Source organism: Oncorhynchus clarkii, chromosome 21 (assembly GCF_045791955.1).
Source record: "Oncorhynchus clarkii lewisi isolate Uvic-CL-2024 chromosome 21, UVic_Ocla_1.0, whole genome shotgun sequence".
NCBI lineage: Eukaryota > Metazoa > Chordata > Actinopteri > Salmoniformes > Salmonidae > Oncorhynchus > Oncorhynchus clarkii.
This window is the reverse complement of record NC_092167.1, coordinates 2,805,258-2,828,881: the sequence shown is the minus strand read 5'-3', so window position 1 is coordinate 2,828,881 and position 23,624 is coordinate 2,805,258. Positions and strand designations below refer to the sequence as shown.

General features: G+C 48.7%; 2 protein-coding genes across 3 annotated transcripts in view; one reads left to right on the top strand and one right to left on the bottom strand.

Moving 5' to 3' along the window:
- LOC139379636 (microfibril-associated glycoprotein 4-like) overlaps nt 1-19,549 on the top strand; it is a 30,289-nt gene extending 10,740 nt beyond the window's left edge. The window contains exon 6 of the mRNA XM_071122444.1: nt 17,269-19,549. Within this exon, the coding sequence (XP_070978545.1) occupies nt 17,269 (1 nt within the window). The 3' untranslated portion in view covers nt 17,270-19,549. The remainder of the gene's footprint in view (nt 1-17,268) is intronic.
- The window catches only part of LOC139379635 (uncharacterized protein KIAA0930 homolog), a 70,385-nt gene extending 49,060 nt beyond the window's left edge, over nt 1-21,325 (bottom strand). The window contains exon 1 of one of the 2 annotated variants that reach the window (XM_071122441.1): nt 20,961-21,325. In XM_071122441.1, coding sequence (XP_070978542.1) covers nt 20,961-21,105 — 145 coding nt within the window. In that variant the 5' untranslated portion in view covers nt 21,106-21,325. The remainder of the gene's footprint in view (nt 1-20,960) is intronic. The other variant, XM_071122440.1, reaches the window with a different exon arrangement.
- Between the last annotated feature and the right edge of the window lie 2,299 nt (nt 21,326-23,624).

Genomic DNA, 23,624 nt, shown 5'->3' with positions numbered 1-23,624 from the left:
CTTAGACTTACCCAGAAAGACTCACCGCTGTAATCACTATTAGAGACTCACAGCTGTAATCACTCTCAGAGACTTACCGGAAAGACTCACCGCTGTAATCACTATTAGAGACTCACAGCTGTAATCACTCTGAGACTTACCGGAAAGACTCACCGCTGTAATCACTATTAGAGACTCACAGCTGTAATCACTATTAGAGACTCACAGCTGTAATCACTCTGAGACTTACCCAGAAAGACTCACCGCTGTAATCACTATTAGAGACTCACCGCTGTAATCACTATTAGAGACTCACCGCTGTAATCACTATTAGAGACTCACAGCTGTAATCACTCTTAGAGACTTACCCAGAAAGACTCACCGCTGTAATCACTATTAGAGACTCACAGCTGTAATCACTCTTAGAGACTTACCCAAAAGACTCACAGCTGTAATCACTCTTAGAGACTTACCCAGAAAGACTCACCGCTGTAATCACTATTAGAGACTCACAGCTGTAATCACTCTTAGAGACTTACCCAAAAGACTCACCGCTGTAATCACTATTAGAGACTCACAGCTGTAATCACTATTAGAGACTCACAGCTGTAATCACTATTAGAGACTCACAGCTGTAATCACTATTAGAGACTCACATCTGTAATCACTATTAGAGACTCACAGCTGTAATCACTATTAGAGACTCACAGCTGTAATCACTCTTAGAGACTCACCCAGAGACTCACAGCTGTAATCACTCTTAGAGACTTACCCAGAAAGACTCACCGCTGTAATCACTATTAGAGACTCACCCAGAGACTCACAGCTGTAATCACTATTAGAGACTCACAGCTGTAATCACTCTTAGAGACTCACCCAGAGACTCACCGCTGTAATCACTCTTAGAGATTTACCCAGAAAGACTCACAGCTGTAATCACTATTAGAGACTCACAGCTGTAATCACTATTAGAGACTCACCCAGAGACTCACAGCTGTAATCACTGCTAAAGGTGATTTTAACGTATCGACTCAGGGGGATGAATAATTATCTAATCAAGATATACAAGTGCTTTACAAATATGTTAGAATTTGTTAAGCACTTTGACAGCGCATTTTGTGACAACAAAATGACAACCTAATCCAGTTTAATCCCACTTCCACAACAAAATGACAACATAATCCAGTTTAATCCCACAACAAAATGACAACAGAATCCAGTTTAATCCCACAACAAAATGACAACAGAATCCAGTTTAATCCCACAACAAAATGACAACAGAATCCAGTTTAATCCCACAACAAAATGACAACAGAATCCAGTTTAATCCCACAACAAAATGACAACAGAATCCAGTTTAATCCCACAACAAAATGACAACAGAATCCAGTTTAATCCCACTTCCACAACAAAATGTGGAAAAAGTCCAGGAGTGTGAATACTTCCTGAAGGCTCTGTACATTGTGCACTACTTTTGACCAGAGCCCATAGACTCAGTAGTTTCCATTCCATATAGTTTCACTGGGGCACTATATAGGCAATAGGGCTACCATTTCGGAGACAGACAGGGTTCTTCTCTAATGGAAGACAGCAGCTTCTGACACAAAATGGCCATTCAGTTTAAACTGCTCATTCAGAGAAACACATTCCTCCATGCCATTTCATTACAGTGAGATTCAATTCAGTGTAACTCAATCTACTGAAGCGCTGTCTGGCTTTGATTGCTTCAATTTTTGAAATTCATTATTGTTGACAAATAACATGGTGTCAAAAAGATCGCATTTGGATTAAATAACTTGTATCTATGTGTGTACATTATTCAAAGAAAATCTCCTCTTAATGCTGACACCATAAATGCTGAAACTGAAGCCTTTGTTCCTCTCAGACGAGTCTAGTTTCTACAGACAGAACGAAAGGGAACTGAAATACCACTACATTTCCTGATCCTGATTTTTTTATTTTATTCTACCTTTATATAACAAGTCAGTTAAGAACAAACGATTACATTTACAATGGTGGGCCTCCCCCGGCCAACCCCGGACGACACTGAGCAAATGGTGGGCCGCCCTATGGGACTCCCAATGGACGGCCTCCCCCGGACGACACTGAGCCAATGGTGGGCCGCCCTATGGGACTACCAATGGACGGCCTCCCCCGGCCAACCCCGGACGACACTGAGCCAATGGTGGGCCGCCCTATGGGACTCCCAATGGACGGCCTCCCCCGGCCAAACCCGGACGACACTGAGCCAATGGTGCGCCGCCCTATGGGACTCCCAATCACGGCCGCTTGCGATTCAGCCTGGATTGGAACCAGGGCGTCTGTAGTGATGCCTCTAGTACTGAGATGCAGTGCCTTAGAGTGCTGCGCCACCCGGGAGCCCCAACACACACAATCTGACAGCGCTGCTGAACATTCCCCACCAGAGTACAGAATGCAGCCAGCATATCACATCTACCTGGGAGGCTGAGCTAACAGACACTTCAGCAGTTATATGAAACCTCCAGCCAAGCGGACACTGCTTCCAGGAAATCTCCTCATCAACAACTTCTCCCCCTGACAGAGACTCAGGCTACTGAGGCTAGTCATCAGGATAGTCACACACACACACACACACACACACACACACCAGTACACACACACACACAGGATAGTCATCAGGATAGTCACACACACACACCAGCACACAGGGCAGTCATCAGTGACCACGACTCACCCAATACCTGACTGCTTCCATGAGCAACAAGAGCTCACGGGTCTTGCCTCCCGAGTGGCGCAGTGCTTGCGGTTTCACTACAGCCCCGGGTTCGATCCCAAGCTGTGTCACAGCCGGCCGTGACCGGGAGACCTATGAGGCGACGCACAATTAGCCCAGCGTCGTCCGGGTTAGGGGAGGGTTTGGCCCAGCGTCGTCTGGGTTAGGGGAGGGTTTGGCCCAGCGTCGTCCGGGTTAGGGGAGGGTTTGGCCCAGCGTCGTCCGGGTTAGGGGAGGGTTTGGCCCAGCGTCGTCCGGGTTAGGGGAGGGTTTGGCCCAGCGTCGTCCGGGTTAGGGGAGGGTTTGGCCCAGCGTCGTCAAGGGTTAGGGGAAGGTTTGGCCCAGCGTCGTCCGGGTTAGGGGAGGGTTTGGCCCAGCGTCGTCCGGGTTAGGGGAGGGTTTGGCCCAGCGTCGTCCGGGTTAGGGGAGGGTTTGGCCCAGCGTCCTCCAGGTTAGGGGAGGGTTTGGCCCAGCGTCCTCCAGGTTAGGGGAGGGTTTGGCCCAGCGTCGTCCAGGTTAGGGGAGGGTTTGGCCCAGCGTCGTCCAGGTTAGGGGAGGGTTTGGCCCAGCGTCCTCCAGGTTAGGGGAGGGTTTGGCCCAGCGTCCTCCAGGTTAGGGGAGGGTTTGGCCTAGCGTCCTCCAGGTTAGGGGAGGGTTTGGCCCAGCGTCGTCCAGGTTAGGGGTGGGTTTGGCCCAGTGTCGTCCAGGTTAGGGGAGGGTTTGACCGGCCATGATATCCTTGTCGCATCGCGCTCTAGCGACTCCTTGTGGTGGGCCGGGGCACCTGCAAGCTGACTTCGTCATTGGATGGTGTTTCCTCCAACACATTGGTGCGGCTGACAGTGTTTCCTCCAACACATTGGTGCGGCTGGTTTCCGGGTGAAGGGAGCAGCGTGTCAAGAAGCAGTGCGGCTTGGCAGGGTCGTGTTTCGGAGGACGCACGGCTCTCGACCTCCGCATCTCCAGAGTCCGTAGGGGAGTTGCAGCGATGGGACAAGACTAACTACCAGATATCACCAAATTGTGGACAAAAGGGGTAACAGGTTTTTAAATGTATATATTTCTCACGGTCTCACTTCAGAACACTTGTCCATAAACTTCAAAACTCGATGGTTAAGTCGATGGTTAATTTTGACTGTTTATGGTTAGGGTTAAGGTTTGGAATAGGGTCTCCCCAACCACAACACCTAGCTAACCAGCCGAGGGCCCCCCCCCCACCCCATCCACAACACCTAGCTAACTAGCCGAGGGCCCCCCCCATCCACAACACCTAGCTAACCAGCCGAGGGCCCCCCCCCCACCCCATCCACAACACCTAGCTAACCAGCCGAGAGCCCCCCCCATCCACAACACCTAGCTCACCAGCCGAGGGTCCCCCCTCAACCACAACACCTAGCTCACCAGCCAAGGGCCCCCCTCCCCCCATCCACAACACCTAGCTCACCAGCCGAGGGCCCCCCCAACCACAACACCTAGCTCACCAGCCGAGGGCCCCCCCAACCACAACACCTAGCTCACCAGCCGAGGGCCCCCCCAACCACAACACCTAGCTAACCAGCCAAGGGCCCAGGAGAGGGAGAGTCAGGAAGTGAAACACTGAGCTTTAACTTCGTAGGGTAATAGTGCGTGGAGAGAGTGAGGGTGGAGAGAGTGAGGGTGGAGAGAGTGAGGGTGGAGAGAGAGAGGGTGGAGAGAGAGAGGGTGGAGAGAGAGAGGGTGGAAAGAGAGAGGGTGGAAAGAGAGAGGGTGGAGAGAGAGAGGGTGGAGAGAGAGAGGGTGGAGAGAGAGAGGGTGTAGAGAGTGAGATAAGTGACGCATAGAGAAAGTGTGTAGAGACCCTGCCATCCCTTGTTGTGTCACGTCACAACAGAACCTCTACCCTGCCATCCCTTGTTGTGTCACGTCACAACAGAACTTCTACCCTGACATCCCTTGTTGTGTCACGTCACAACAGAACCTCTACCCTGCCATCCCTTGTTGTGTCACGTCACAACAGAACCTCTACCCTGCCATCCCTTGTTGTCACAACAGAACCTCTACCCTGCCATCCCTTGATGTCACAACAGAACCTCTACCCTGCCATCCCTTGATGTCACAACAGAACCTCTACCCTGCCATCCCTTGTTGTGTCACGTCACAACAGAACCTCTACCCTGCCATCCCTTGTTGTGTCACGTCACAACAGAACCTCTACCCTGCCATCCCTTGTTGTCACAACAGAACCTCGACCCTGCCATCCCTTGATGTCACAACAGAACCTCTACCCTGCCATCCCTTGATGTCACAACAGAACCTCGACCCTGCCATTCCTTGTTGTCACAACAGAACCTCTACCCTGCCATCCCTTGATGTCACAACAGAACCTCTACCCTGCCATCCCTTGTTGTCACAACAGAACCTCTACCCTGCCATCCCTTGTTGTCACAACAGAACCTCGACCCTGCCATCCCTTGTTGTCACAACAGAACCTCTACCCTGCCATCCCTTGATGTCACAACAGAACCTCTACCCTGCCATCCCTTGTTGTGTCACGTCACAACAGAACCTCTACCCTGCCATCCCTTGTTGTGTCACGTCACAACAGAACCTCTACCCTGCCATCCCTTGTTGTCACAACAGAACCTCGACCCTGCCATCCCTTGATGTCACAACAGAACCTCTACCCTGCCATCCCTTGATGTCACAACAGAACCTCTACCCTGCCATCCCTTGTTGTCACAACAGAACCTCTACCCTGCCATCCCTTGATGTCACAACAGAACCTCTACCCTGCCATCCCTTGTTGTCACAACAGAACCTCTACCCTGCCATTCCTTGTTGTCACAACAGAACCTCTACCCTGCCATCCCTTGATGTCACAACAGAACCTCTACCCTGCCATTCCTTGTTGTCACAACAGAACCTCTACCCTGCCATTCCTTGTTGTCACAACAGAACCTCTACCCTGCCATCCCTTGTTGTCACAACAGAACCTCTACCCTGCCATCCCTTGTTGTCACAACAGAACCTCAACCCTGCCATCCCTTGTTGTCACAACAGAACCTCAACAACTCTCTCCCCCCGATGCTGATTGGAGGAGAGAATCACCACAGAGGTTGTTCATCACTGTGTGGCTCAGGCTCCGTGCCAAATGGCACACTGTTCTGATCTAGAGCAAGGAGATAAGTGAGACGAGGTAGGAGAGAATAGGGTGTCATGTTGGGACACAGCCTGTGTCTCATCCTGAGCCTGGAGGAGGACAGAGGAGGACTGATTCCAAATCAATACCTCTTCCACACCAGAGGAACACAAGACTGGCTAGAAGTGACAGACCCACTGCTGTCTGGCAGATAGTGAGACAATCCTGGAGACGACTGATGAGTTTGTCCTTGTCCTGCAGTGTTGTCCTCTGTTCTCCTCTCCTCGATATCTGGCCCGTCATGGAAAAACAAGGAGGGAGAGGAGTGGGAGAGAGAGGGGGAGGGAGAGGAGTGGGAGAGAGAGGGGGAGGGAGTTCATCCAGGATGCTGACAGCAGCAGGATTTGACCACTGATTTGTCCTCTGGACTCAACCATGAGCTCACCGTTTCTCCCTTCACAGCCTTCTCCACTCCCCTCACTACACAGGGAAGGGGAGAGGTGAGGGGGAGGGAGGAGAGGGGGAGAGAGAGGGGGAAGGTGAGAGGTGAGGAGGGAGAAGGGGGAGAGAGAGAGTGTGAGGAGGGAGGGAGGAGAGGGGGCGGAGAGAAGGGGGAGGGAGAGAGTGTGAGGAGGGAGGGAGGAGAGGGGGAGTGAGAGGAGTGGGGAGAGAGGTGGGGAAGGTGAGAAGGGAGGAGAGGGGAAGGGAGAGAGAGGGAGGAGAGGGGGAGGAAGAGAGAGGGAGGAGAGGGGGAGGAAGAGAGAGGGAGGAGAGGGGGAGAGAGAAGCGAAAGGAGCAGGGCCTGTTTTCTCCAACGTGGTGCAACACAGACACAGATACAAGAAGCCTCCTACCTAGAACAGTAGCCTTATGGAGCCTGGTCTATAATAGTACCACTATATAGGGAATAGGGCCCTGTGGCTACCGGGAGGCTAGTTGGTGGATGTAGAGCGAGTGGCTACCGGGAGGCTAGTTGGTGGATGTAGAGCGAGTGGCTACTGGGAGGCTAGTTGGTGGATGTAGAGCGAGTGGCTACCGGGAGGCTAGTTGGTGGATGTAGAGCGAGTGGCTACCGGGAGGCTAGTTGGTGGATGTAGAGCGAGTGGCTACCGGGAGGCTAGTTGGTGGATGTAGAGCGAGTGGCTACCGGGAGGCTAGTTGGTGGATGTAGAGCGAGTGGCTACTGGGAGGCTAGTTGGTGGATGTAGAGCGAGTGGCTAGTCGGTGGATGTAGAGCGAGTGGCTACCGGGAGGCTAGTCTGTGGATGTAGAGCGAGTGGCTACTGGGAGGCTAGTCGGTGGATGTAGAGCGAGTGGCTAGTTGGTGGATGTAGAACGAGTGGCTACCGGGAGGCTAGTTGGTGGATGTAGAGCGAGTGGCTACCGGGAGGCTAGTTGGTGGATGTAGAGCGAGTGGCTACCGGGAGGCTAGTTGGTGGATGTAGAGCGAGTGGCTACCGGGAGGCTAGTCGGTGGATGTAGAGCGAGTGGCTACTGGGAGGCTAGTCGGTGGATGTAGAGCGAGTGGCTACCGGGAGGCTAGTCGGTGGATGTAGAGCGAGTGGCTACCGGGAGGCTAGTTGGTGGATGTAGAGCGAGTGGCTAGTTGGTGGATGTAGAGCGAGTGGCTACCGGGAGGCTAGTCGGTGGATGTAGAGCGAGTGGCTACCGGGAGGCTAGTCGGTGGATGTAGAGCGAGTGGCTAGTTGGTGGATGTAGAGCGAGTGGCTACCGGGAGGCTAGTTGGTGGATGTAGAGCGAGTGGCTACTGGGAGGCTAGTTGGTGGATGTAGAGCGAGTGGCTAGTTGGTGGATGTAGAGCGAGTGGCTACTGGGAGGCTAGTTGGTGGATGCAGAGCGAGTGGCTACCGGGAGGCTAGTTGGTGGATGCGGAGCAAGTGGCTACCGGGAGGCTAGTTGGTGGATGTAGAGCGAGTGGCTACCGGGAGGCTAGTTGGTGGATGTAGAGCGAGTGGCTACCGGGAGGCTAGTTGGTGGATGTAGAGCGAGTGGCTACCGGGAGGCTAGTTGGTGGATGTAGAGCGAGTGGCTACCGGGAGGCTAGTTGGTGGATGTAGAGCGAGTGGCTACCGGGAGGCTAGTTGGTGGATGTAGAGCGAGTGGCTACCGGGAGGCTAGTTGGTGGATGTAGAGCGAGTGGCTACCGGGAGGCTAGTTGGTGGATGTAGAGCGAGTGGCTACCGGGAGGCTAGTTGGTGGATGTAGAGCGAGTGGCTACCGGGAGGCTAGTTGGTGGATGTAGAGCGAGTGGCTACTGGGAGGCTAGTTGGTGGACACCTTATTAAAGTACGACGGACCACAGATTCACCCTGCACACCCTTATTGTCAAAGAAACAAATCAAAATGTGGGGTGAGACGGGGACGCAGCTTAATCCCCCACCCTCTTCAACACACACACACACACAAACCTTCCACAACAAAGCCAACCCCTACAGCGAGATGAACCTGACCACTGTGACTGACCCAAACTTAAGGAAAGCTTTGACTATGTACAGACACAGTGAGCATAGCCTTGCTATTGAGAAAGGCCGCCGTAGGCAGACACGGCTCTCAAGAGAAGACAGGCTATGTGCTCACTGCCCACAAAATGAGGTGGAAACTGAGCTGCACTTCCTAACCTCCTGCCCAATGTATGACCATATTAGAGATATATATTTCCATCAGATTACACAGACCCACAAAGAATTTGAAAACAAACCCGATCTTGATAAACTCCCATATCTACTGGGTGAAATTCCACAGTGTGACATCACAGCAGCAAGATTTGTGACCTGTTGCCACGAGAAAAGGGCAACCAGTGAAGAACAAACACCATTGTAAATACAACCCATATTTATGCTTATTTATTTTATCTTTTTTTTTTTATTTTATCTTTTGTACTTTAACCATTTGCACATCGTCACAACACTGTGTGTGTGTTATATATATTTATATATATATATATAAAAATAATGACATTTGAAATGTCCCTATTTTAACATAAAAAATAAAAAATATGAGTGTAATGTTTACTGTTTTACTGTTTACTGTTCATTTCACTTCTGTTTATTATGCATTTCACTTGCTTTGTCAATGTAAACATAAGTTTAAACCCTTAAATTCAGAGTCTGGATGCAAGGAAGGCTGTGGTTGATGTCAGGAGAGAGAGAGAGAGTCTCGGTGCTGTGTGTAGACTCATCATCAGTCAGTTTGACTCATGAACCCATGTGGCAACAGACAGACAAATCTGTTTAAATCTCTCTAGGACAAGGTGACTTTAATCAATCCTATTTCCTGGTCTGTAGTGTGTAATGAGGAACAACCAGACGCTGCACTTCCCAGTTACTAATAAGCATTGCACCTAGTAAGAAAATTTACTATAAAAACTGTTCAATCCCTGTTGATTGAGGAGAAATTGAAAAATGTTATGGTTTAGAGGGATGAGGCAAAAGGAATAGCAAATGAAGTCTGGATGCAGCCGATTGGCAAACGTACTGCAAATTAAGAAATCGTGTGACTAAACTGAACAAAAATTTTAAAAAATAAACTACACTATGAAACAAAGATAAATGACATAAAATAATGATGGTAAAAAAGATTATTGTTGTCTATCAACAATAACAAGCCACCGGGGTCTGACGACCTGGATGGAAAACTACGGAGGACAATAGTGGATGATATTGCGACTCCTATTTGCCATATCTTCAATCTAAGCCAACTACAAAGTGTCCTCAGGCCTGGAGGGAAGCTAAAGTAAAGCACACTTTACTGGCTCAAACAGCCAACCAATCAGCCTGTTACCAACCCTGTTACCAACCCTGTTACCAACACCGTTACCAACCCATAACTCTGTTACCAACCCCGTTACCAACCCATAACTCTGTTACCAACCCCGTTACCAACCCCTTTACCAACCCTGTTACCAACCCCGTTACCAACCCTGTTACCGACCCATAACTCTGTTACCAACCCTGTTACCAACCCATAACCCTGTTACCAACCCTGTTACCCACCCTGTTACCAACCCTTATTAAGAGTTGGTAACAGGCTGATTGGTTGGCTGTTTGAGCCAATAAAGTGCTTTGCTATTCTTGGGAAGCTGAATTACTTTTTGCTTCCCTCCAGGCCTGAGGGAAAACTCTTTCTAGTTGGCTTAGATCGGAAAATTGTCATTGTTGTTTCTTACATTATTTTCTCAGAACGTTTCATGTATTTTTACCTACAGACAGAAATAACTGTTGGATTAGATCGTCGGTCTCACCAGACATAACTGTTGGATTAGATCGTCGGTCGGTCACCAGACATTACTGTTGGATTAGATCGTCGGTCTCACCAGACATAACTGTTGGATTAGATCGTCGGTCGGTCACCAGACATTACTGTTGGATTAGATCGTCGGTCGGTCACCAGACATTACTGTTGGATTAGATCGTCGGTCTCACCAGACATTACTGTTGGATTAGATCGTCGGTCGGTCACCAGACATAACTCTTGGATCCTTTGTTTGCAGCTCTACTCATCTCGGGGGCTGCACCAAAACGCCCACGCTGGAGAAGAGGTAGAAGGAGCGGGGCCCGAGTCTGACTCAGGAGGCGTACATCACATACACCACTTCAGAGTATATTACTCGCTAACGTTCAGTCCCTGGACACATAAAGTAGACGAGTTCAGGGCGAGGATCTCCTTCCAGAGAGATGTCATGGACTGTAACATACTCTGTTTTACGGAATCATGGCTCTCTCCGGATATAATTGTCCCATTCCATTCAGCCAGCGGGGTCCTCCGTCCATCGCGCAGACAGGAAGCAAGAACTCTCCGGGTAAAAGAAAGGCGGAGAAGTTTGTTTCATTATTAACTAGTCATGGTGTGATTGTGTTAACGTACAGGAACACAAGTCCTTTTGTTCTCCCGATCTGGAATTCCTTATCAAATGCCGATCGCATTGCCTCCGGAGATCATTTTCTTCAGTCATTGTCACTGCTGAGTATATCCCCCCTCCCAAAGCTGACACCATGACGGCTCTCAAGGAACTACATTGGACTATGTGCAAACTGGAAACCGCATATCCCGATGCCGCATTTATCGTAGCTGGAGACTTCAATAAAGGAAATCTGAGGAAATTGCTACACGCGCATCACGGACCCTGGATCACTGCCACTCTCTCTTCTGGGACGGCTACAAGGCCCTCCCCATCCTTCCCTTCAGCAAATCAAATCACGCCTCCATTTTGCTCCTCCCCGCCTATTAGGCAGAAACTTCAACAGGAAGTACCCGTGGTAAGGTCTGACCAATCGGAATCTACGTATCAAGATAGTTTTGATCACGCGGTCTAGGAAATGGTTTTGGGTCGCCTCAGAATAGTATCGACATAAACACTGACTGGGTTCATCAGGAAGTACATACAGGATGTAGTTCCCACTCTGATGAGTAGATAGATGGATGTGTACAAACAGACTAGCTATATCCTATGTAAGAAAATCTAAGTCAAAATGACAGTACAGAGACAAAGTGGAGTTGCAATTCAACTGCTAAGACGCAAGACGTATGTGGCAGGGACTCCAGACAAATCACATCGAAGACACTGACATCTCGCTCCAAGACAAGCTAAAACACCTTCGCCCGCTTCGAAGAATACAACATCGAGCCGTTGACGCGGGCCCCTAACGCTCTCGAGGACTGTTCTTCTCCATGGCTGACGTAAGTCATTGAAGCGTGTTAACCCTCACAAGGCTGCAGGCCCAGACAGCATCCCAAGCTGCATTCTCAGAGCATGTGCAGACCAGCTGCCTGAAGTGTTCACGGACATATTCAATCTCTCCATATACCAAATCTGTTGTCCCCACTTGCTTCAAGATGTCCACCATTGTTCTTGTACCCAAGAATGCGAAGGTAACTATTAAATTACTAGCACGTTTGTCGTCATGAGAGGCTAGTTAAGCACCATTTCCACTTTGATACCCAAAACCCACCTCAATTTACACACCGCCCTAACAGATCCACAGACTCACCGTTAAGCTCAGGGCCCTGGGTCTGAACCCTGTGCAACTGGATCCTGACGGGACGACCCCAAGTGGTGAAGGTTGACAACAACACCTCTGCTACGCTGACCATCAACACAGGTACCCCACAAGGGTGCGTGCTCAGCCCTCTCCTGTTATCCACCATCAGCCTGGTAGGTCTACTACTAGTGAACAGCAGCACTACCACCACCAGACTGGTAGGTCTACTACTAGTGAACAGCAGCACTACCACCACCAGACTGGTAGGTCTACTACTAGTGAACAGCAGCACTACCACCACCAGACTGGTAGGTCTACTACTAGTGAACAGCAGTACTACCACCACCAGCCTGGTAGGTCTACTACTAGTGAACAGCAGTACTACCACCAACAGACTGGTAGGTCTACTACTAGTGAACAGCAGTACTACCATCAGCCTGGTAGGTCTACTACTAGTGAACAGCAGTACTACCACCATCAGCCTGGTAGGTCTACTACTAGTGAACAGCAGTACTACCACCATCAGCCTGGTAGGTCTACTACTAGTGAACAGCAGCACTACCACCACCAGACTGGTAGGTCTACTACTAGTGAACAGCAGCACCATCACCATCAGCCTGGTAGGTCTACTACTAGTGAACAGCAGTACTACCACCACCAGACTGGTAGGTCTACTACTAGTGAACAGCAGCACTACCACCACCAGACTGGTAGGTCTACTACTAGTGAACAGCAGCACTACCACCACCAGACTGGTAGGTCTACTACTAGTTAACAGCAGTACTACCACCACCAGACTGGTAGGTCTACTACTAGTGAACAGCAGTACTACCACCACCAGACTGGTAGGTCTACTACTAGTGAACAGCAGTACTACCACCATCAGACTGGTAGGTCTACTACTAGTGAACAGCAGCACTACCACCACCAGACTGGTAGGTCTACTACTAGTGAACAGCAGCAGTACCAGAGAGACATGGTCTGTATATGGAGTACAGCTCCTCTCCCAGAGAGACATGGTCTGTATATGGAGTACAGCTCCTCTCCCAGAGAGACATGGTCTGTATATGGAGTACAGCTCCTCTCCCAGAGAGACATGGTCTGTATATGGAGTACAGCTCCTCTCCCAGAGAGACATGGTCTGTATATGGAGTACAGCTCCTCTCCCAGAGAGACATGGTCTGTATATGGAGTACAGCTCCTCTCCCAGAGAGACATGGTCTGTATATGGAGTACAGCTCCTCTCCCAGAGAGACATGGTCTGTATATGGAGTACAGCTCCTCTCCCAGAGAGACATGGTCTGTATATGGAGTACAGCTCCTCTCCCAGAGAGACATGGTCTGTATATGGAGTACAGCTCCTCTCCCAGAGAGACATGGTCTGTATATGGAGTACAGCTCCTCTCCCAGAGAGACATGGTCTGTATATGGAGTACAGCTCCTCTCCCAGAGAGACATGGTCTGTATATGGAGTACAGCTCCTCTCCCAGAGAGACATGGTCTGTATATGGAGTACAGCTCCTCTCCCAGAGAGACATGGTCTGTATATGGAGTACAGCTCCTCTCCCAGAGAGACATGGTCTGTATATGGAGTACAGCTCCTCTCCCAGAGAGACATGGTCTGTATATGGAGTACAGCTCCTCTCCCAGAGAGACATGGTCTGTATATGGAGTACAGCTCCTCTCCCAGAGAGACATGGTCTGTATATGGAGTACAGCTCCTCTCCCAGAGAGACATGGTCTGTATATGGAGTACAGCTCCTCTCCCAGAGAGACATGGTCTGTATATGGAGTACAGCTCCTCTCCCAGAGAGACATGGTCTATATATGGAGTACAGCTCCTCTCCCAGAGAGACATGGTCTGTATATGGAGTACAGCTCCTCTCCCAGAGAGACATGGTCTGTATATGGAGTACAGCTCCTCTCCCAGAGAGACATGGTCTGTATATGGAGTACAGCTCCTCTCCCAGAGAGACATGGTCTGTATATGGAGTACAGCTCCTCTCCCAGAGAGACATGGTCTGTATATGGAGTACAGCTCCTCTCCCAGAGAGACATGGTCTGTATATGGAGTACAGCTCCTCTCCCAGAGAGACATGGTCTGTATATGGAGTACAGCTCCTCTCCCAGAGAGACATGGTCTGTATATGGAGTACAGCTCCTCTCCCAGAGAGACATGGTCTATATATGGAGTACAGCTCCTCTCCCAGAGAGACATGGTCTGTATATGGAGTACAGCTCCTCTCCCAGAGAGACATGGTCTGTATATGGAGTACAGCTCCTCTCCCAGAGAGACATGGTCTGTATATGGAGTACAGCTCCTCTCCCAGAGAGTGGAACTCCACATCAGCTCTGCTCTGTTCTAGAACACCGCTCTGTTCTAGAACACCGCTCTGTTCTAGAACACCGCTCTGTTCTAGAACACCGCTCTGTTCTAGAACACCGCTCTGTTCTAGAACACCGCTCTGTTCTAGAACACCTCATGACAACAGGAGAATCACCCAGATCTATTCTTGTGTTTCCTCAGTCAAAATGTTAGGCTATAATGTGACTATTTCTTTTTCAACTATTTCAGTTGACTTTATACAACAAGACCAGCGCTCTGATGTGGTCTGTCAAACAGGGAACTACAACATAAAACCCATACTGTTGTCACAGAGGAACACACACAGCCAGACGTGGTACCTCCTCAAAGAGATTAGACAGACTAACTGGCCACGGCTCTATGGCACTAAGACTGACTGACGTCCCAGTGGAGAATAACAAGGTGTTAACTGGTTAACGCTGGATTGTCCAACGAGCTCTGACAGTCTAAATCATAAAGTGTAGTAGAACAAAGAGAGGACATGTTTAAAACATCACTCAACCTCTTTCCTCTGCTATGTGTTCTGCTTATTTATGGGATGTGGTCTGTATGTACTGGAATTACTGACAAATGTATCTCCTCATTGAGGACATGAACGTTTTCTAAACTAAACATATTGAGTGTGTCCCTTGTCTGTTGGTTAACAGCCTCCCATTGTCTCCTGTCAATAGATATGAGACAAACAGAAGGTCCCTCTGAATGGCAGAGAGAGACAGAGAGAGAGGAGAGAGACAGAGAGAGAGGAGAGAGAGAGACAAGAGGAGAGAGACAAGAGGAGAGAGACAGAGGGAGATAATTCATGACACAGGACCTCATTGTCCTATAACCTGCAGTCCTCCTCAAGATGCTCATACAGCATCAGTAACTAGAGTAGAGGACTGGGTAGTGGGGCAGAGAGTCAGAGGGCCATCAGTAACTAGAGTAGAGGACTGGGTAGTGGGGGGGCAGGGAGTCAGTCATAGGGCCATCAGTAACTAGAGTAGAGGACTGGGTAGTGAGGCAGGGAGTCAGAGGGCCGTGGCCATCAGTAACTAGAGTAGAGGACTGGGTAGTGGGGGGGGGCAGGGAGTCAGTCATAGGGCCATCAGTAACTAGAGTAGAGGGCTGGGTAGTGGGGCAGGGAGTCATAGGGCCGTGGCCATCAGTAACTAGAGTAGAGGACTGGGTAGTGGGGCAGGGAGTCAGAGGGCCATCAGTAACTAGAGTAGAGGACTGGGTAGTGGGGCAGGGAGTCAGAGGGCCGTGGCCATCAGTAACTAGAGTAGAGGACTGGGTAGTGGGGCAGGGAGTCATAGGGCCGTGGCCATCAGTAACTAGAGTAGAGGACTGGGTAGTGGGGCAGGGAGTCAGAGGGCCATCAGTAACTACAGTAGAGGACTGGGTAGTGGGGCAGGGAGTCAGAGGGCCGTGGCCATCAGTAACTAGAGTAGAGGACTGGGTAGTGGGACAGGGAGTCAGAGGGCCATCAGTAACTACAGTAGAGGAATGGGTAGTGGGGCAGGGAGTCAGAGGGCCGTGGCCATCAGTAACTAGAGTAGAGGAATGGGTAGTGGGACAGGGAGTCAGAGGGCCATCAGTAACTACAGTAGAGGAATGGGTAGTGGGGCAGGGAGTCAGAGGGCCGTGGCCATCAGTAACTAGAGTAGAGGACTGGGTAGTGGGACAGGGAGTCAGAGGGCCGTGGCCATCAGTAACTAGAATAGAGGACTGGGTAGTGGGGCAGGGAGTCAGAGGGCCGTGGCCATCAGTAACTAGAATAGAGGACTGGGTAGTGGGGCAGGGAGTCAGAGGGCCGTGGCCATCAGTAACTAGAATAGAGGACTGGGTAGTGGGGCAGGGAGTCAGAGGGCCGTGGCCAACTGGCCCGATGATCTGGATCCGTGATATCCAAAAGCTTCCTCAATGGGAGTTCTACGGTGAGGGACAGCAGAGATGACGTGTCCATCCATTTTCACAAACAACAAATAAAGATCAGATGAGTTGAAGTCTTGACGGGAGACACAGGCGCACTGGCCGCGCCCATAGGAGCCATACAGCATTCTGATACAGGGGACCAGGGTCATATAGAGACATACAGCATTCTGATACAGGGGACCAGGGTCCTATAGAGACATACAGCATTCTGATACAGGGGACCAGGGTCCTATAGAGACAGAGACAGTAGAGTCCTCAAACCATCCTGCATCTGACTGTTACAGACTCCACATCACAGCCGAGCAGGGCCCCGAGCAGGGCCCCGAGCAGGTCCCCACAGAACAACATGTGGAAGCCAATCAACAACAAAAATGGTGTCAACACCTTGGTCGTCTCTATCCTTTAATAACCTTTGGAAAGCCGTGGTCAGAGGGAAAGCTTTCACAGCGGATGATGCTGTTCCTGTTTTTAAATCCCACATAGAAAGGGGTTCTGCACTACTCACCAGGCAGGGCCACAGTGTCCGCTCCCCCATCTCAGTCTCCAGTATATACAGTGGGGCAAAAAAGTATTTAGTCAGCCACCAATTGTGCCAAAGTTCTCCCACTTAAAAAGATGGTGTCCTTTGGACAGCTCTTTGGTCTTGGCCATAGTGGAGTTTGGAGTGTGACTGTTTGAGGTTGTGGACAGGTGTCTTTTATACTGATAACAAGTTCAAACAGGTGCCATTAATACAGGTAATGAGTGGAGGACAGAGGAGCCTCTTAAAGAAGAAGTTACAGGTCTGTGAGAGCCAGAAATCTTGCTTGTTTGTAGGTGATCAAATACTTATTTTCCACCATAATTTGCAAATAAATTTATAAAAAAATCCTACAATGTGATTTTCTGGATTTTTTTCCTAATTTTGTCTGTCATAGTTGAAGTGTACCTATGATGAAAATTACAGGCCTCTCATCTTTTTACGTGGGAGAACTTGCACAATTGGTGGCTGACTAAATACTTTTTTGCCCCACTGTATCCTGCAACAGTCTATGTGCTGGGGGGCGAGGGTCAGTCTGTCTTATCTGGTGTCCTGTGTGATCTTAATTCATTAATTAATGACCTCTAATTCTCCCATCTCTCTCCCTCTCCCCTTCAGACGGACCTGAGCCCTAAGACCCTCCCTCATGACTACCTGGTCTGATGACTCCTGGCTGTACCCAGTCTCCAGTCCACCTGGTCGTGCTGCTGATCCAGTCTCTGCTGTTCTGCCTGCGGCTACCGAGCCTTGACCAGTTCACCAGACGTGGTACCTTGTCCCGGACACTGGCTATTCATGCTGCCGTTCAACTAGTCATTATATTTTAAAATGTCCATCCATCCTAATCCTTCAGTGATAACAGTAACAGAGCTATTGATTAGATGTGTAAAATGCCTCAGAGAAAGACAGATCGAGAACGAGAGAAAGACATTGACACAAGGAGACCCAGCGCTCTGTGGTGACATCATATTGACACGAGGCCCAGCGCTCTGCGGCGACGTCATGCTGAGAACGGAATACAGATGACACGTCCCTGACAGAACAATACCACTACTGAGAGACAAACAAACGCTTGGCAAAATCACCACGTTTCTAGTGTAGAATGCAGATTAGTGTTCTGAGGTTCTCCCTCAGATTACGCTGTTGAACCAAGGACTTTTTGTAGACGAGCCTAGATGTTGCGTTCACATTCACCTTGACACTCAGAGAGAGATAATCCGGTCTTCAGTCCACATTGGGATACCAGAGACTATATTTAGATGGTCATACAGGGGGGAGGCAGGTAACCTAGTGGTTAGAGAGTTGGGCCAGTAACCCGAAAGGTTGCTGAATCGATCGAATCCCCGAGTTGACAAGGTAAAAATCTGTCGTTCTGCCCCCTGAACAGGCACTGTTCCCCCGGTAGGCCGTCATTGTAAATAAGAATTTGTTCTTAACTGACTTGCCTAGTTAAATAAAGGTTAAATTAAAAAAATACTGTACCCTCAGTATTCACAGAACTGACAGTAGAACACACCTGCTGCTCATTACAAAAGGCTCATTTTTACAGGAATGTGTTATCTTGAACAGCACTACATGGATGTGCCTAAGAACAGCCCTTAGCCGTGGTATATCGGCCATATACCACACCCCCCTCGTGCCTCATCGCCAACTAAAGGCCCGTTGACGAGCGTGGCGTGTAACCACTAGGAGGCAAACGGAAACAGAGGTGCTGAAACGTCGAGGGACCGACCTGGAATTGTGCAACGTTTGTTTTTTTTTCCCTGCGATGCGCACTAATGAACACACCCGTTTTGTTTCCACACCAGCTGCTTTCTGGCTGCTTTTAAAAAAAAATAACGATTTGGGTTCATTTTTATTCATGAATAACCTCACCGGAGCTCATCTCTAAGGGTTTTTCATATGATAATGAGCCTTCAGGCAGGTGTGCAGCTGTGGGTGACATTACAATGAGAATGGACTCGTTCAGGAGGCAGCCGTGGTACAGAAACATTGAGAAGAAAGAAAACACAGTTACTGATGTTGTTTCTATCCATGAGCCAAGTTCCCTACGGTTGCTGTGGTATCGCCTGAAACATCAATTTTTAAAATGTTTCTATCATGTGGTTTTATATCAAAATCAAAATATAGAATCCCCCCTCCCCCCTCCCCTCCCCTGGCCGGGGACAAGTCTGGTGGCCTGGGGATGCAATAATATTCACATGGATATCACAAGTTGTTCAACACTATAGCCGACTGTTTAGGACCATTGAGGCCACCTGATTCCTCATCAGTCCACTGGTCAGTGCACTATGATACACAGACAGCCTTGTCTAAAGCCATGAAGCATCGTCATTTGTTTCAGAGACTGGATAGAGGTAGCTACAGTGTTATGATGTAGCTAGTTTCAGAGACTGGATAGAGGTAGCTACAGTGTTATGATGTAGCTAGTTTCAGAGACTGGATAGAGGTAGCTACAGTGTTATGATGTAGCTAGTTTCAGAGACAGGATAGAGGTAGTGTTATATAAATATTCATACACATAGCTCCTATAAACAAAGACATTCCGTCGTAAGAACACATACACCCAGCCATAAGACTGACCCCCTCTTCCTTATATAAACACACATCTCATCTCCCTCTAACTGGCCGGTCCCAAGAGCAAAGGACTTTTGCTGTGCACCAATGGGGCCCGCTCTGGCTAGAGCAAGGCCCGCCTCCAACCCTCCGACCAGTCAAGAAGACCGAAACGACAAGACTCCACCTACTTTATTCTATGTATAAAAATGAATGGAACCGTAGTATAAGGTCTCTTTTTCACCTGGCTCCTTGCCGAGTTATGTGAACTAGGTCCGTGCACGTAAAACTGCGGGACAAGATATCTCTGACTCATTAAAACTGTCTTTTGTTACAACTGAAATCCACTCTGTCCAGCGTCCGTGATTTGGTCTCAACTCTCCAGTATTTAAACACTAACAGTAGCTACAGTGTTATGCTGTAGCTAGTTTCAGAGACTGGATAGAGGTAGCTACAGTGTTATGCTGTAGCTAGTTTCAGAGACTGGATAGAGGTAGCTACAGTGTTATGATGTAGCTAGTTTCAGAGACTGGATAGAGGTAGCTACAGTGTTATGACATAGCTAGTTTCAGAAACTGGGCAGCCGTAGCTACAGTGAACGATTTTACTGAGTTACAGTTCATAAGGAAAATCAGTCCATTGAAATAAATAAATGAGGCCCTAGTCTATGGATTTCACATGACCGGGCAGGGGAGGGGATAGGCTCATCCACTTAGGAGCTAGGCCCACCCATTGGGGAGCCAGGCCCAGCCAATCAGAATGAGCTTCCCCCCACAAAAGGGCTTTATTACAGACAGAAATATTCCTCAGCACCCCCCCCCCCCTCCTCCACCTCAGACAATCCCGCAGATGAAGAAGCCGGATGTGGAGGTCCTGGGCTGGCGTGGTTACATGTGGTCTGTGGTTGTGAGACCGGTTGGACGTACTGCTAAATTCTCTAAAATGACTTTGGAAGCGGCTTATGGTAGAGGAATTGACATTTAATTATTTGGCAACAGCTCTGATGGACATTCCTGCAGTCAGCATGCCAATTGCACTCTCCCTCAAAAATGTAGATATCTGTGGCATTGTGTTGTTTGACAAAACTGCACATGTGAGTGGACTTTTATTTTCCCCAGCACAAGGTGCACCTGTGTAATGATCATGCTGTTTAATCAGCTTCTTGATAGGCCACGCCTGTCAGGTGGATGGAATATCTTGGTAACGGAGAAATGCTCACTAACAGGAATATAAACAAAGTTGTGCACAACATTTTAATAACTTTTTGTGCTGTCTGGAACATTTCTGGGATCTGTTAATTCAGCTCATTAAAACAAGGGACCAACACTTTACATCTCGCATCCCCAGAACACCTGTGGGTAAGCATCACCGGGGAAGAAGTGTAGTTCCTCAACCGGATCTGTGCTAAACTGCTCCAGTAAGTGTCTTTACAATAGAAAGATTCTCTCGCGCTGATATACCAGCAACCGTTTCGCAAGCGATGATCGACGTTTCTAAAACGTTAAAACAGTCGGAATTTGTAGGCGGGTTCACAAGCAACCAACCGCGGGGAAATATAGGTTTGACTGCTTTAAACTCTACAGATAATAACAAGGGTTTGAGAGTTTGTCCCTTACAAATTACAGTCACAAAGTCACATAACCGGATGAGCATGAAGCGTGTAACCAAACAAGCTATTTGTTGGTGATATTGCAAGACGCGATAGGCCACCGATCTAATCAATTCAACAGTGCAAATTGTAAACCTCTACTCACCAAGTCCACTAGTTTCTTGTCTGACAGTAAGACGGTTCCGTTCGTCGGCTATCGCCTTCAACATCTCTTGTAGAGAATGATCCGGTTCTCCGTTCTCCTCCTCCACCGGCCCGACCTTCTTACAAACACTGGGAGAGGATGCCATTCCCAGCCCGGGCTCATGACAGTCCCACCACGGCAGATCCACCCGACCGACCGGGAGAAAGACAGAGGAGGTGGGGATACCGGGCCGTGTCTCCACTAAAACCACCCACGGATAATCCACGGGATTTATTCCAGACGATATTTACCAATAACACGGTCCCCTTGTCTGGTCAACGCTGAATGTTAAAGCCTCTGAGTAGGAGACTTCCGTCTGGCTCTCTGGATCAGCTGGGGAGGAATGCTCTCACACTTCCTGGATATTATGCAGAACAACAGAGAACATTTAAAGGAGAAGTGACCATTTACGTCGATTTCTCATAAATTGATATTTTAGGTGAACATTTCCATTCTAGCAAACAGTCAAATACCAGGCACGTTGTAACAAATCAAATGTATATATGTCTCCTAGATACGTTTCCCGCGTGTGGATCAGCCGGACAGGCCTATGATGTTTCCGTTGGTCTCGAGCTGACGGGAAGAGGGGAGGGGAGGCGGGGCAGCGGATATTCGGTGCGAGCTCCCGGTGATCTCCGAAGATGACGGAATTGGTACGAGACGTTTTTTTTCTCCGTTTTCAGGATTCCTCCAAGTTCTAGATGCAATTATTTATAAGTGTTTATTATTTTTTTTCCAGACAATCAACAACTGTCAATTACAGCACATCCAGTACAGTAGGCTACAAACCCATCTGTCCGTTTTCTAATGTCATAATTTATATCTAGGCCTACTACTGCACAAGCCAAGGCATTAGTTCATGTCAATCTTCCATAAATAGCCTGGTTCCGCGTTTATCGCACGATATGATGAAGAATGGCCGATAAAAATCATGTTGTAGATTGACTCAATTATTAATGTGAGACCATAGAGAATGCTAGAGGCCTCTAGTGTCCAAATGGCGATTTTAGGCATGGGCAGCGACATTGAAGGTTTTCACCATGCTTCTGACAGTTGAAAGTAGTCAGTTGGTTGAGGATTCCTATGGGTTGTAGCCTCAATGGAGCTTCCCATGTTGTCACAGACGCTATAATGACACCGGTATAAAGATGAGTCCTCTATCTATCTCTATGTGAGAGACGGAGCGACCATCGCTCCCAGCTCATCTCATGTTCTGTAGGCTCTCTGCCGTTTCCAGCTTGTCATTGGCCCATGGCTCGCAGTGGCTGTAAAAGTGTCTCCGAGTCGCTGGCATCGAACAGCCAATCATGTGAGCCCCCTCTGATGTCATTGTTGCAAAGAAAAAAGATGATGTCATTTCTATCCTAGGCCACAATAAACCAGACTACAGACTGCTCAATAAACCAGACTGCAGACTGCTCAATAAACAGGATACAGACTGCTCAATAAACAGGATACAGACTGCTCAATAAACCAGGATACAGACTGCTCAATAAACAGGATACAGACTGCTCAATAAACAGGATACAGACTGCTCAATAAACAGGATACAGACTGCTCAATAAACAGGATACAGACTGCTCAATAAACCAGGATACAGACTGCTCAATAAACAGGATACAGACTGCTCAATAAACCAGGATACAGACTGCTCAATAAACAGGATACAGACTGCTCAATAAACAGGATACAGACTGCTCAATAAACCAGGATACAGACTGCTCAATAAACAGGATACAGACTGCTCAATAAACAGGATACAGACTGCTCAATAAACAGGATACAGACTGCTCAATAAACAGGATACAGACTTGCTCCACAACAGCTCTCTCCTCTCACAGGAGAAACACTAGACCTATTTATACACCTTCCAAATGGCAACCTATTTCCTTTATAGTGCACTACTTTCGACCAGAACTCTGGTAAAAAGCTAGTGCACTACTTTCGACCAGAACTCTGGTAAAAGCTAGTGCACTACTTTCAACCAGAACTCTGGGAAAAAGCTAGTGCACTACTTTCAACCAAAACACTGGGAAAAATCTAGTGCACTACTTTCAACCAGAACTCTGGGAAAAATCTAGTGCACTACTTTCAACCAGAACTCTGGTAAAAGCTAGTGCACTACTTTCAACCAGAACTCTGGTAAAAGCTAGTGCACTACTTTCGACCAGAACTCTGGTAAAAGCTAGTGCACTACTTTCGACCAGAACTCTGGTAAAAACTAGTGCACTATAAAGGCAATTGGATGTCATTTTGAATACAGTGTAGTGCATTCATTGCACTGTGACGGTGACAAACGGAGCCCACAAACTGTTAGGGCCTAAATAAAGCTGTACCAACAGCAGAGTACCAACAGCAGAGTCCCAACAGCAGAGTCCCAACAGCAGAGTCCCAACAGCAGAGTCCCAACAGCAGAGTACCAACAGCAGAGTCCCAACAGCAGAGTACCAACAGCAGAGTCCCAACAGAGTACCAACAGCAGAGTACCAACAGCAGAGTCCCAACAGCAGAGTCCCAACAGCAGAGTACCAACAGCAGAGTACCAACAGCAGAGTCCCAACAGAGTACCAACAGCAGAGTACCAACAGCAGAGTCCCAACAGCAGAGTCCCAACAACAGAGTCCC